We start from the raw sequence: 15364 nt of genomic DNA on the forward strand, positions 1-15364 counted from the left end.
CTAAGGAAGTCTCGAGCTATTGCCTATATTCTATATTTTTTGAAGCTGATTACATACCACCACAGACTGAGGCAGGCACTAAGATAGCATTGAATGAGTTGTATTCCACCATAAGCAAACAAGAAAACGCTCACCCAGAGGCGGCGCTTCTAGTAGGACTTTAATGCAGAGAAACTTAAATCTGTTTTGCCAAATTTCTATCAGCATGTTAAATGTGCAACCAGAGGGAAAAAAACTCTGGACCACCTTTACGCCACACACAGAGCTCTCCCTCGCCCTTCATTTGGCAAATCTAACCATAATTCTATCCTCCTGATTCATGCTTACAGGCAAAAATGTAAGCAGGAAGCACCAGTGACTAGATCAATAAAAAAGTGGTCAGGTGAAGCAGTTACAGGACTGTTCTGCTAGCACAGACTGGGATATGTTCCGGGATTCTTCCGATGGCATTGAGGAGTACATCACATCAGTCATTGGCTTCATCAATAAGTGCATCGATGACGTCATCCCCACGGTGACCGTACGTACATACCCCAACCAGAAGCCATGGATTACAGGCAACATCCTCACTGAGCTAAAGGCTAGAGCTGCCGCTTTCAAGGAGTGGGACTTTAACCTGGAGCTTATAAGAAATCCTGCTATGCCCTCCGACAAACCATCAAACAGGCAAAGCGTCAATACAGGACTAAGATCAAATCATACTACACCGGCTCTGATGCTCATCGGATGTGGCAGGGCTTGCAAACCATTACAGACTACAAAGGGAAGCACAGCCGAGAGCTGCCCAGTGACACGACCCTACCAGACGAGCTAAACTACTTCTATGCTCTTTTCGAGGCAAATAACACTGAAACATGCATGAGAGCACAAGCTGTTCCGGAAGACTGTGATGCCGTTCTCCGCAGCCAATGTGAGTAAGACCTTTAAACAGGTCAATATTCACCAGGCCGCAGGGCCAGACTTATTACCAGGATGTGTACTGCTAGCATGCGCTGACCAATTGGCAAGTGTCTTCACTGACATTTTCAACCTGTCCCTGACTGAGTCTGTAATACCAACATGTTTTAAGCAGACCACCATAGTGCCTGTGCCCAAGAACACTAAGGTAACCTGCCTAAATGACTACCAACACGTAGCACTCACGTCTGTAGCCATGAAGTGCTTTGAATGGCTGGTCATGGCTCACATCAACACCATTATCCCAGAAACCCACTCCAATTTGCATACCGCCCCAACAGATCCACAGATTATGCAATCTCTATTGCACTCCACACTGCCCTTTCCCACCTGGACCAAACAAACACCTATGTGAGAATGCTATTCATTGACTACAGCTCAGCGTTCAACACCATAGTGCCCTCAAAGCTCATCAATAAGCTAAGGACTTTGGGACTAAACACCTCCCTCTGCAACTGGATCCTGGACTTCCTGATGGGCTGCTCCCAGGTGGTAAGGGTAGGTAACAACACATCCACCACGCTGATCCTCAACACAGGGGCCCCTCAGGGATGCGTGCTCTGTCCCCTCCTGTACTCCCTGTTCACTCATGACTGCACGGCCAGGTACGACTCCAACACCATCATTAAGTTTGCCGATGACGCAACACATCGACAATGATGAGACAGCCTATAGGGAGGAGGTCAGAGACCTGGTCGTGTGGTGCCAGGACAACAACCTCTCCCTCAACGTGATCAATACAAAGGAGCTGATTGTGGACTACTGGAAAAAGAGGACCGACATCGCCCCCATTCTCATCGACGGGGCTGCAGTGAAGCAGGTTGAGAGCTTCAAGTTCCTTGGTGTCCCCTTTGATCATTTTTGGTACAGTTGTCAATCATTTATTTTCAGTGATTTTTTGTACACACACATGGCAATCATAGACTATAAAACGGAATTCTGGTGTTATGAATTTTGAGAAGGTGGTTGCTGTGTGGTTGGGAGGTTCTGCCTGTCACTTGTTCGCAACAGGCAGCTAGTCTTGGAAGGGGGACTTGAAGAGGGAGACTGCAAAGTCCAGGCACTACTGCTCTCTTTGTTCTGAGTGTTTGCAGTGCTAGTGTTTTTAGTTAATCTGTGTATCTCACATATTATGTGCCCAGTATGATAGAGCAAGAAAACTTTCAGAGCAACAGTACCGCGGATGACTTCGTCAACCATTTTGAAAAGAAGGTTGACGACATCCGATCCTCGTTTGCTAAGTCAAACGACACCGCTGGTCCTGCTCACACTGCCCTACCCTGTGCTTTGACCTCTTTCTCCCCTCTCTCTCCAGATGAAATCTCGCGTCTTGTGACGGCCGGCCGCCCAACAACCTGCCCGCTTGACATTATCCCCTACTCTCTTCTCCAGACCATTTCCGGAGACCTTCTCCCTTACCTCACCTCGCTCATCAACTCATCCTTGACCGCTGGCTACGTCCCTTCCCTCTTCAAGAGAGCGAGAGTTGCACCCCTTCTGAAAAAACCTACACTCGATCCCTCCGAAGTCAACAACTACAGACCAGTATCCCTTCTTTCTTTTCTCTCCAAAACTCTTGAGCGTGCCGTCCTTGGCCAGCTCTCCTGCTATCTCTCTCAGAATGACCTTCTCGATCCAAATCAGTCAGGTTTCAAGGCTGGTCATTCAACTGAGACTGCTCTTCTCTGTGTCACGGAGGCTCTCCGCACTGCTAAAGCTAACTCTCTCTCCTCTGCTCTCATCCTCCTAGACCTATCTGCTGCCTTTGATACGGTGAACCATCAGATCCTCCTCTCCACCCTCTCCGAGTTGGGCATCTCCGGCGCGGCCCACGCTTGGATTGCGTCCTACCTGACAGGTCGCTCCTACCAGGTGGCGTGGCGAGAATCTGTCTCTGCACCACGTGCTCTCACCACTGGTGTCCCCCAGGGCTCTGTTCTAGGCCCTCTCCTATTCTCGCTATACACCAAGTCACTTGGCTCTGTCATATCCTCACATGGTCTCTCCTATCATTGCTATGCAGACGACACACAATTAATCTTCTCCTTTCCCCCTTCTGATAACCAGGTGGCGAATCGCATCTCTGCATGTCTGGCAGACATATCAGTGTGGATGACTGATCACCACCTCAAGCTGAACCTCGGCAAGACGGAGCTGCTCTTCCTCCCGGGGAAGGACGGCCCGTTCCATGATCTCGCCATCACGGTTGACAACTCCATTGTGTCCTCCTCCCAGAGTGCTAAGAACCTTGGCGTGACCCTGGACAACACCCTGTCGTTCTCTACTAACATCAAGGCGGTGACCCGATCCTGTAGGTTCATGCTCTACAACATTCGCAGAGTACGACCCTGCCTCACACAGGAAGCGGCGCAGGTCCTTATCCAGGCACTTGTCATCTCCCGTCTGGATTACTGCAACTCGCTGTTGGCTGGGCTCCCTGCCTGTGCCATTAAACCCCTACAACTCATCCAGAACGCCGCAGCCCGTCTGGTGTTCAACCTTCCCAAGTTCTCTCACGTCACCCCGCTCCTCCGCTCTCTCCACTGGCTTCCTGTTTAAGCTCGCATCCGCTACAAGACCATGGTGCTTGCCTACGGAGCTGTGAGGGGAACGGCACCTCCGTACCTTCAGGCTCTGATCAGGCCCTACACCCAAACAAGGGCACTGCGTTCATCCACCTCTGGCCTGCTTGCCTCCCTACCTCTGAGGAAGCACAGTTCCCGCTCAGCCCAGTCAAAACTGTTCGCTGCTCTGGCACCCCAATGGTGGAACAAGCTCCCTCACGACGCCAGGACAGCGGAGTCAATCACCACCTTCCGGAGACACCTGAAACCCCACCTCTTTAAGGAATACCTAGGATAGGATAAAGTAATCCTTCTAACCCCCCCCCCCCCTTTTAAAAGATTTAGATGCACTATTGTAAAGTGGTTGTTCCACTGGATATCATAAGGTGAATCTACCAATTTGTAAGTCGCTCTGGATAAGAGCGTCTGCTAAATGACTTAAATGTAAATGTAAATGTACCGGGGGAATCCGTAACATGAATAGAATGTGATTGATAAACAAAAGGTTATTTCACTTGCCCAGATGTCCACCTCCTTGACAATTCCCCGTCAGAAGAAGCGTAGGTTGATTTTGGCAATCATGCGCTTCACTCCGAAGGGGCCAGCATGCATCTCGGTCAGCACGGCCTTCTTCTCCTCCATAGTGAAAATCACCCTCCTGTGTGGCTGGCCATCCTTCCCCCGTAGGTAGATATGATTGCCTAACAAGTTGGAGGAGAAGAGTTGTTGAAATACACCCGTCTAAGTACATTTACACTGCTGTCTTTCTCTCTCTGTTTCTCTCTCTCAATCTCTCTCTGTCTTCCACTCTCTACCCACCTCTCTCTCCTGCTCTCACTTTCATCCTTTCGTTCTCACTTTCTTCCTCTCCCCCCTCCCTGTGTCTGTCTAGCGAACCTAGTTAAGGGCATTTGGAATTACCATAATTGCTTACGCCTATCCATTTGATTGATCAGGTTTAACTTATAGATAGACACCTCTATATGACAGGCATATAACTATATCAGTGGAGGCTGCTGAGGGGAGGACAGCTCATAATAATGGCTGGAATGGAGTCAATTGAATGGTTTCAACCACATGGAAACCACGTGTTTGATACCATTCCATTCACTCCATTCCAGACATTATTATGAGCCATCCTCCGCTCAGCACCCTCCACTGAACTATATGTATAGCTAGCAACTAGCTAGATGGAAAATGGTTGTTGAAAAGTGTTTGTACCTAGCTAAAGCCGTCCAGTTATCAAATAGAAGTTAACTACTTAATTCAAGTTACCCTGAATTTCTCTGAATGTTGCGCCTCATGTCGAGGTCACTGGCGTCTTCATGGCACTTCGCATGGTTGGAAAGAATCTCCCAGAGGGATGCCATTGAAGTGCAAGCTACATACAAACAGAAAGCTACAATAACAGTTACAGTAGCTAGCTAGCTAGCTGACGTTAGCTAAATACAACTTTCTGGCCAGCTAGCCAGCCAGTAGATTTGATTTGATCCAGCAACCTTTTGGTTAGCGGCCCAACGCTCTAACCACTAGGCTACCTGCCACCCCAAAAAGACAAATACATGGTAAAGAAAGTGTTCTCTTTCCAGACTTTTCAGTCCTCTGAAGCAGGTAGTCAGCAGATTGTCACCGTCAAAAACACTGTCCTTGGAGAGCAATTCTGAGGTAATAATTTTGTATTTATTTTACCCCCTTTTTCTCCCCAATTCCAATTGTTAGTTACAGTCTTGGCCCATTGCTGCAACTCCCGAATGGACTCGGGAGAGGCAAAAGTCGAGAACCATGCATCCTCCAAGAGGACACCCAGATATTTGTATTCCTCTACAATCTCTATGTTCTGACCTCTGATAGATGTGTGATTCGTCACACCACTCTACAAAGTCATTTAGGACTGGACCATTGTGTTCCTCGTCATCATGCAACAGGCTGATCAAGGCAGTGTCATCAGGCTCAGGAAGTCCAACAGCCACAAAACCAGCCCCCCATCTAAGGAGAAGTCCCGGATGAGTCTCTGTGCCAGAATGTAAGGCTGGATTGTGTTGAAGGCAGAAGAAAAGTCCTACAAACAAAACCCTGACATGGGATTTGGCACCCTCTAGATGTCTATAGACCATGTTGAGGAGAGTACACCCTCTAGATGTCTATAGACCATGTTGAGGAGAGTACACCCTCTAGATGTCTATAGACCATGTTGAGGAGAGTACACCCTCTAGATGTCTGTAGACCATGTTGAGGAGAGTACACCCTCTAGATGTCTGTAGACCATGTTGAGGAGAGTACACCCTCTAGATGTCTGTAGACCATGTTGAGGAGAGTACACCCTCTAGATGTCTATAGACCATGTTGAGGAGAGTACACCCTCTAGATGTCTATAGACCATGTTGAGGAGAGTACACCCTCTAGATGTCTGTAGACCATGTTGAGGAGAGTACACCCTCTAGATGTCTATAGACCATGTTGAGGAGGGTACACCCTCTAGATGTCTGTAGACCATGTTGAGGAGAGTACACCCTCTAGATGTCTATAGACCATGTTGAGGAGAGTACACCCTCTAGATATCTATAGACCATGTTGAGGAGAGTACACCCTCTAGATGTCTATAGACCATGTTGAGGAGAGTACACCCTCTAGATGTCTGTAGACCATGTTGAGGAGAGTACACCCTCTAGATGTCTGTAGACCATGTTGAGGAGAGTACACCCTCTAGATGTCTATAGACCATGTTGAGGAGAGTACACCCTCTAGATGTCTATAGACCATGTTGAGGAGAGTACACCCTCTAGATGTCTGTAGACCATGTTGAGGAGAGTACACCCTCTAGATGTCTATAGACCATGTTGAGGAGAGTACACCCTCTAGATGTCTGTAGACCATGTTGAGGAGAGTACACCCTCTAGATGTCTATAGACCATGTTGAGGAGAGTACAACCTCTAGATATCTATAGACCATGTTGAGGAGAGTACACCCTCTAGATGTCTATAGACCATGTTGAGGAGAGTACACCCTCTAGATGTCTGTAGACCATGTTGAGGAGAGTACACCCTCTAGATGTCTATAGACCATGTTGAGGAGAGTACACCCTCTAGATGTCTATAGACCATGTTGAGGAGAGTACACCCTCTAGATGTCTGTAGACCAGGTTGAGGAGAGTACACCCTCATGGATGTCTGTAGACCATGTTGAGGAGAGTACACCCTCTAGATGTCTGTAGACCATGTTGAGGAGAGTACACCCTCTAGATGTCTGTAGACCATGTTGAGGAGAGTACACCCTCTAGATGTCTGTAGACCATGTTGAGGAGAGTACACCCTCTAGATATCTATAGACCATGTTGAGGAGAGTACACCCTCTAGATGTCTGTAGACCATGTTGAGGAGAGTACACCCTCTAGATGTCTGTACACCATGTTGAGGAGAGTACACCCTCTAGATGTCTGTAGACCATGTTGAGGAGAGTACACCCTCTAGATATCTATAGACCATGTTGAGGAGAGTACACCCTCTAGATGTCTGTAGACCATGTTGAGGAGAGTACACCCTCTAGATGTCTGTAGACCATGTTGAGGAGAGTACACCCTCTAGATGTCTATAGACCATGTTGAGGAGAGTACACCCTCTAGATGTCTATAGACCATGTTGAGGAGAGTACACCCTCTAGATGTCTATAGACCATGTTGAGGAGAGTACACCCTCTAGATGTCTGTAGACCATGTTGAGGAGAGTACACCCTCTAGATGTCTATAGACCATGTTGAGGAGAGTACACCCTCTAGATGTCTATAGACCATGTTGAGGAGAGTACACCCTCTAGATGTCTGTAGACCATGTTGAGGAGAGTACACCCTCTAGATGTCTATAGACCATGTTGAGGAGAGTAAAAATTGCATCATCAACTCCTCTGCTGGGCTGATAGGCAAACTGAAACGGGTCGAGGAGCTTCTGGGTGGTGCTGAGAACATGACTTTTCATAATTTTCTCAAGGCATTTCATTACTAAGGATGTCAAGGCGACAGGGTGGTAGTCATTCAGCACAGAGGGATTAGATGCTTTAGGAATGGGTATAATTATTGAGTTTTTCCACAATACTGGCACGTGTTGCTGGTCGAGTGAGGACTGGAAAATGTCTGTAAAAACACTAGCTAATTGTTCAGCACGGTGCTTTAGCACATGTCCACTTATTTTGCCTGGGCTTTTGTGTGCGTTACATCCCCTGAACAACTTCAAAACATCATCCTGTTGAACAACAACCCTCTCAAACATTTGTAATGATGCTTCCATTTGTTTTACCTCTGACACAAAGTTGTCTGATTCAAATCTTGAGAAGAAAACATTCAGTTCATTAACCATGTTCCGGCCCTCATATCCCCCAAGGTCAGCACTGGTTTTTCCCCTGCCTATGTGGGAGGCACTAGACATGGATTTAATCCTTTGCCAGGCCACCCTTGCGTTTCCTGAGGAGAGGGTTCTCTCCATCCTTTGCTTGTATACCTCCTTGTCCACCAGTATCTGTATTTTGATCTCACGTTGTACATCTCTTAAAGCCTGTCTATCAACCTCAGCATAAACTGCCTTCTTCCTATTAAGTAGTGATTTTAGATTTTTTGATACCCAAGGCTTATTGTTAGAGAAGATTTTTCTGGTTTTAGTAGGCGCAACTGACAACACAGAAGTTTACAAAGTCTGAAACAACATCTGTGAGTTCATCAAGATCAGAGCTGCTGTCCTCAAATACCTCCCACATAGTACAGTCAAAACACCCCTGGAGATGAGTGACACTGTTGTCGTTCCAGATCTGGACAGTTTTAACTGTGGGTTTCTCCCTCTCCAGGAGCCGACAGTAGGTTGGCCTGAGGTAGAAAACATTGTGGTCTGATGTTCCCGGGGGAGGTCCGGTGGTGGCAGAGAACGCATTTGGTATTGTCCCATAGCACAAATCAATAGTCTTATTTTTCCTAGTGTGACATTTCACATTCTGGTGGTACATGCGCAGGACTTTGTGCAAAGTACAGTTGTTAAAATCCCCTAACATAAATGTGAGTGCGTCTGGCGAGATAGATTCCAGTTTCTGTGACAGATTATAAATAATCTGATGCTTTTGCTATATTAGCTTTTGGTTGAATCTACACCACGGTAACAAACAATTGGAGGAACTCACAGGCAGATAGTAGGGTCACAGTGACACAGAAAGCAGTTCAATGTCGAGGGTACAGAGTCTCTCTCTCTTACCAGGATCGATTTACACCACTGGTCCCTGACAAGCAGGCAGACGCCCCCATCTGACCAGAGTGAAGCCGGCTCCACTTCCCTGTCCGGGACTCTGTTATCCAGCCAAGTCTCAGTAAACGCCAGCAAACAGGCCTCCTGGTATTCGTGTTGGAAGCGAAAATTCGCTGACAGCTCATCCACTTTAACCCTCAGTGACAGGGCATTGATCAGCAAGGTGGTGGGAAGAGAAGTTTGTTCTTAAATTTTTTAACTCTTTGTCTGATTGCCCCGTGTTTTCTACGTTTGCATTTGGGTTTGTAATACACTCGCAGACAATCAGGGATTAGATGGGTCATTGGGATATCCATTGCGTTTGTGTTTGAGTTGCATTGTAGTAGGAACTCTCTGCTGTATTGGATTCTGCTGCCAGCGTTTTCATCATTTAGTCTGTTTGTAGTGGGTATGTACATGATCAACAAGAGCAGTCCAACACCCCACCACTGTAAAGCCATCGTTGACAGATGGCAAATAGTTTACAAACAAAGTTTACAAATTAATGTTGCAAGTTCTAGCAACAGACCTAGCAACAGACCTAGCAACAGACCTAGCAACAGACCTAGCAACAGACCTAGCAACAGACCTAGCAACAGACCTAGCAACAGACCTAGCAACAGAAGCTAGAACTCATCGAATCCCATTGTGACGCAGAGGGGGACACTATTTGGCATGACAGGCCCCCAAAAGGCTAGAGCCGGCCCTGACTGTATGTCTATGAATTGTTACACACTTTTGTTCTAAGACATTCGTTTTGTGTTGCATTGCCCACAACCACATATAGTGTGTATTTTTCTGTGGAGTTTGCACACTCTCTTCTGTTCTGAGTGATTGTGTTGTTTTGTGTTGTCTTGTCCACTACAGACGTACAGCAGTGAGTGTATATGTCAGTGTATAACAAACACAAACACACACACACTCACTTCACTCATTGTGTTGTTTTATGTTGTCTTGTCCACTACAGAAGTACAGTAATGACTGGTGGATCGGCCGGCTGGTGAAGGAGGGCTGTGAGATCGGATTCATCCCCAGCCCTCTGAAACTAGAGAACATCCGTCTACAGCAGGAGCAGAAGAGAGGTACACGCTCTTACGGGTAAGGCCGTGGTTGAGGGGCTGGGCAGGGGCTGTGGGATGAGAAGTTTATTGAGGGGGTGGGCTTGGTTGGGCGAATGGGCTGGGCTGGTGCTGGGAGGGTTTGGTTGGGTGGAGGGGCTGTGTTGGAGAGTGGGTTTAGGGGCTGGGGGTTTGGTTGGGTAGGTGGAGGGGCTGTGTTAGAGGGTGGGTTTAGGGGCTGGGGGTTGGTTGGGTGGAGGGGCTGTGTTGGAGGGTGGGTTTAGGGGCTGGGGGTTTGGTTGGGTAGGTGGAGGGGCTGTGTTGGAGGGTGGGTTTAGGGGCTGGGGGTTTGGTTGGGTAGGTGGAGGGGCTGTGTTGGAGGGTGGGTTTAGGGTCTGGGGGGTTTGGTTGGGTGAGGGGCTGTGTTGGAGGGTGGGTTTAGGGTCTGGGGGGTTTGGTTGGGTAGGTGGAGGGGCTGTGTTGGAGGGTGGGTTTAGGGGCTGGGGGTTTGGTTGGGTGAGGGGCTGTGTTGGAGGGTGGGTTTAGGGTCTGGGGGGTTTGGTTGGGTGAGGGGCTGTGTTGGAGGGTGGGTTTAGGGGCTGGGGGGTTTGGTTGGGTGAGGGGGCTGTGTTGGAGGGTGGGTTTAGGGTCTGGGGGGTTTGGTTGGGTGAGGGGGCTGTGTTGGAGGGTGGGTTTAGGGTCTGGGGGGGTTTGGTTGGGTGAGGGGGCTGTGTTGGAGGGTGGGTTTAGGGTCTGGGGGGTTTGGTTGGGTGAGGGGGCTGTGTTGGAGGGTGGGTTTAGGGTGTGGGGGGGTTTGGTTGGGTGAGGGGGCTGTGTTGGAGGGTGGGTTTAGGGTCTGGGGGGTTTGGTTGGGTGAGGGGGCTGTGTTGGAGGGTGGGTTTAGGGTGTGGGGGGTTTGGTTGGGTGAGGGGGCTGTGTTGGAGGGTGGGTTTAGGAGCTGGGGGGTTGGTTGGGTGGAGGGGCTGTGTTGGAGGGTGGGTTTAGGAGCTGGGGGGGTTGGTTGGGTGTGTTGAAGGGTGGGTTTAGGTGCTGGGGGGGTTGGTTGGGTGGAGGGGCTGTGTTGGAGGGTGGGTTTAGGGACTGGGGGGGTTGGTTGGGTGGGTGTGTTGAAGGGTGGGTTGGGGGTTGGAGAGGGGATAACAGCTTCTAAGAAATGTCCTGAATAAGCATTAATCAACTATTTATAAACTACTTTATTAAGCATTTATAAAAGTATTATAAAAGGTTACTGAAGAGGGAAAGTGACATGGGTGGGTCTGATGAGAGGACACCTACTTCAGGTCTGGCTCTGCGGTAACTAGGATGGTTTACTCATAATAACAGATTGGTGACGTGTTTCTTAGGTGACACTAATATGAAAGAGATGATATGCATCATCTTATATTAGTTTCCTCATTGCCGACTATGACAGAGAGAATAGTCACTCTCCCACTATTGAGTCATTCAGCTCTGTTTTAACTCTTTGTTGTCTACTTTAAAGGACACTTCAGCATTGGCCTCATGTTGCCGAGGGTTACGTTATGTAACAATTGTGGTAAAACAGTGGGTATGTCATCTCACATAGTGCCTCGATAGATATTATTTCCAAGACAATCACTGCTCATAAATTATATATTAGCCTCTTTAATTCCAGCCCCTTTGTTATCACAATTCCTGGAACAATGTGTTGTCAATACTCATCTATTCTAGCATGTATTTATAGTATTCATCCATTCTACTGGTAGACCATTCTACTGGTAGACCATTCTACTGGTAGACCATTCTACTGGTAGACCATTACTGGTAGACCATTCTACTGGTAGACCATTCTACTGGTAGATCATTACTGGTAGACCATTCTACTGGTAGATCATTCTACTGGTAGATCATTCTACTGGTAGATCATTCTACTGGTAGACCATTCTACTGGTAGACCATTACTGGTAGACCATTCTACTGGTAGACCATTCTACTGGTAGACCATTACTGGTAGACCATTACTGGTAGACCATTCTACTGGTAGACCATTCTACTGGTAGACCATTCTACTGGTAGACCATTCTACTGGTAGACCATTCTACTGGTAGACCATTACTGGTAGACCATTCTACTGGTAGATCATTCTACTGGTAGATCATTCTACTGGTAGACCATTCTACTGGTAGACCATTCTACTGGTAGATCATTCTACTGGTAGACCATTCTACTGGTAGATCATTCTACTGGTAGACCATTCTACTGGTAGATCATTCTACTGGTAGACCATTCTACTGGTAGACCATTCTACTGGTAGATCATTCTACTGGTAGACCATTCTACTGGTAGATCATTCTACTGGTAGATCATTCTACTGGTAGATCATTCTACTGGTAGATCATTCTACTGGTAGACCATTCTACTGGTAGATCATTCTACTGGTAGATCATTCTACTGGTAGACCATTCTACTGGTAGACCATTCTACTGGTAGATCATTCTACTGGTAGACCATTCTACTGGTAGATCATTCTACTGGTAGATCATTCTACTGGTAGACCATTCTACTGGTAGACCATTCTACTGGTAGATCATTCTACTGGTAGACCATTCTACTGGTAGACCATTCTACTGGTAGACCATTCTACTGGTAGATCATTCTACTGGTAGACCATTCTACTGGTAGACCATTCTACTGGTAGATCATTCTACTGGTAGATCATTCTACTGGTAGACCATTCTACTGGTAGATCATTCTACTGGTAGATCATTATATTCTAATGCTAAATATTCAACATGGACACAAATCAAACTTTAGTTTAGAAGTGCATTTAAAACTGTAACAAACTTACAGTAATAAATAATACAATGAAAGAGATAAAAACAAGCAAAAGGCAATAACAGAGAATAATTAAATAACATTAAAACACCAAGGATGTCTAAAGTAACAATAAAATGACTGATTAAAGACAGAGAACTGTTATTTACCCTGTTTCTCCTGAGGATGGGAGTTGTGTGGGACTCCCGTGATGGATGAGACTATCTGTCTGTGTTCCACATTAATGTTTCTTCTCTCGCTCTGTCTATTATCCTTTGTGCCTTGCAGTAAGTCCAGTGGGAATTCCTCCTCCAGTCTAGGAGACATGGTTTCAGGCGGGTTCAAATCCAACCCTCCCTCTGCAGGTGAGCCTCCAGACAGAAGCCTATTAGGTCCAGCGCCTCGCTACCCGTTTGTCAGAATGATTAATTGATCATCTAAAACTATGATCTAATTGTCCTTGTCTCTAACATACCATATCATTGTTGCTCAGTGTGTTGTTTATTAACTATTATTATTTATGTATTATTATTGTTTATTATATGTTTATTAACATATCAAATCCAGTGTTAGACGAACTGTCGCTCACTTCACATTAGTGAACTATGAACTGAATGGTTGTCAGAGTATATGTACCCAATGTCATTGTTCTACTCTAATGAGAAAAATCGAGTTACTTCAAAATGCTGCAGCTGCTCAATACAAACTTTTAGAGTAAGTTAATATGTGAAAATAGGGAACAGTGGCTGGAGGTTAGGTGGATGGAATGTGGAGTTGTGCGATCTTTGTGTCTTCCAGAATGTGCCATGCACGTTCTATTGGACTGGAATGAGGTGAGCCATGCACTCTCAGTCCACTCCTCCTCCTCTTCCTCCAAGAGGATTATGGACAAGCATTATGTCCATGCATTGAGTTTGCTTTAAGACAAACATAACCCTATAGCCCCAACTCTGTTGGGTGAAATATTATGGTTTGATGACAAGTTAAGATGAGAGATGCTTTATCCAAATATTATATCCATCTTAACATAAATTGAAATATTACTCCATTTTAATTTATTTTTAAGGAAATAAACACTTTTAAATGATAATGCAACTTACCAAAGGCTTTAGCAGACTCACTTAACAAGTGTAACCAAGGCTGTCACCTGCAAAGGAAGGTTTGGAATAGAAGCAACAAATAAATCAAGTGTTTTGACCACTAATATACTGTCTACATACTGTACATGTAGTACTTCATTTATTTGTGTGATAAGGTATTTGCATCCATTATTGTACTCTTGAAATATTTCCATCAGTATTAGAGGAATAGTGAAAAGGTATCTCTCTAATGTGTTGTACTGTATATTGTATTACGTTTCCGCCTTGCATTCAAAGGCAATTATCAGTTGTTTTCTCATTTTTACAGGAAAACAGAAGCAGAAAGTGGTGAGTAGTATAAACACTTTTTATTCACTTTAATCCACGCACAGGTAAACCCCAAGATCTGTCCCCACACAGAATCTGGTTGCACCTAGATTAATAATATACTGTATTATATATATATTACTGTATTATTAATCTAGGTGCAATGGCATCCTCCATATCAGCGTTTCAATCTTTATTATAGGCATACAGACTAACTAATAGGTTTGACTTTATTCACCCCAATTAATATCTTAGGAATAAATACTATGAAGTGTCTTTGCAGACCTGATTGAGCTCACTTTAATACCATTTAGACCTGTCTTCTTTTATTTCATTCCAGCCCTGGCAAGTACCAGGGCTTAATGATGCTATTAAATTGATTGACCAAAGAAAAATAGGAGTTGCATAAATGAATTGGATGGCTCATCTTTAACAATGATCTGCTGGCAGTATTGTAATTATAACACTTTTTCAGCACATTATCAGGAAGTAAAACAGAAACGTCCCAATGTCTTAATAGCATAACTTAATGGCTGATAGTAATATATCCAGCTACTGTTATACTCATTATTTTGTACCTGTGTTGTAACACTGTTGTAACACTGTAATTCCACAGATACACTTTCTTGGTATTAAATAATACCTAATAAAAGGACTTAATGGCGAATGTGATGTTACATGTTACTGTTGCTGTGTCTTTGCTCCCTCTAACCCTCGACCTCTGCTACAGACTGAACACATCCCTCCCTATGACGTGGTCCCCTCCATGAGACCAGTGGTCCTGGTAGGACCGTCCCTGAAGGGATATGAGGTAGGCATCATAACAATAATATTTCAGTCTCTTGTAAAGTGTTTTATTCGGCCTCCAAAACAGCTATTCAGAACAACTGCAATATTTGGTTGTGTGCCATACAGTGACTCCAATTCCCAGCTCTCCCTTTTGGAACCGTCAGCATGCAGACCAGTGGTTGAGATGCAGCTTCATTGAAGAGGTTCACTGACAGTGAATAACTCCCCCGTTCATTATCAGAGTAGATATTTGGAGGTATCCAAAAATAACAGCTATGTCTGGGTTATCCATTCATTGGTAACTAACCACCAATGAGGGTTTGCAGAAAAAGGAGGGCAGCATCTTTTCCTTGATATGTATGGGGGAAGTGGGGAGCCAGGATCATCGTCGGTCCTCATCGCAGCGCCACTGTGTTGCCGTGGTAACAACCTTCTGGGTAAAACACATCAGTCTGCAAAAGTAGAGCATGGCTTGAAATTAGAAACACAGAGATTAACAGCACCAGAAGAAGCTCTGTGTGTGTGTGTGTGTGTGTGTGTGT

At 45.8% G+C, this 15364-nt stretch overlaps 1 protein-coding gene across 2 annotated transcripts in view; it reads left to right on the forward strand.

The window, feature by feature from the left end:
- Positions 1-15364, forward strand: part of LOC106582346 (voltage-dependent L-type calcium channel subunit beta-4) — a 67915-nt gene that overhangs the window by 38583 nt on the left and 13968 nt on the right. For both annotated transcript variants that reach the window (XM_014165364.2, XM_014165366.2), the window contains 4 exons: positions 9744-9874; positions 12916-12992; positions 14035-14054; positions 14764-14844. In XM_014165364.2, the coding sequence (XP_014020839.2) occupies positions 9744-9874; positions 12916-12992; positions 14035-14054; positions 14764-14844 (309 nt within the window). The remainder of the gene's footprint in view (positions 1-9743; positions 9875-12915; positions 12993-14034; positions 14055-14763; positions 14845-15364) is intronic.

Source organism: Salmo salar, chromosome ssa21 (assembly GCF_905237065.1).
Source record: "Salmo salar chromosome ssa21, Ssal_v3.1, whole genome shotgun sequence".
NCBI classification, from domain to species: domain Eukaryota; kingdom Metazoa; phylum Chordata; class Actinopteri; order Salmoniformes; family Salmonidae; genus Salmo; species Salmo salar.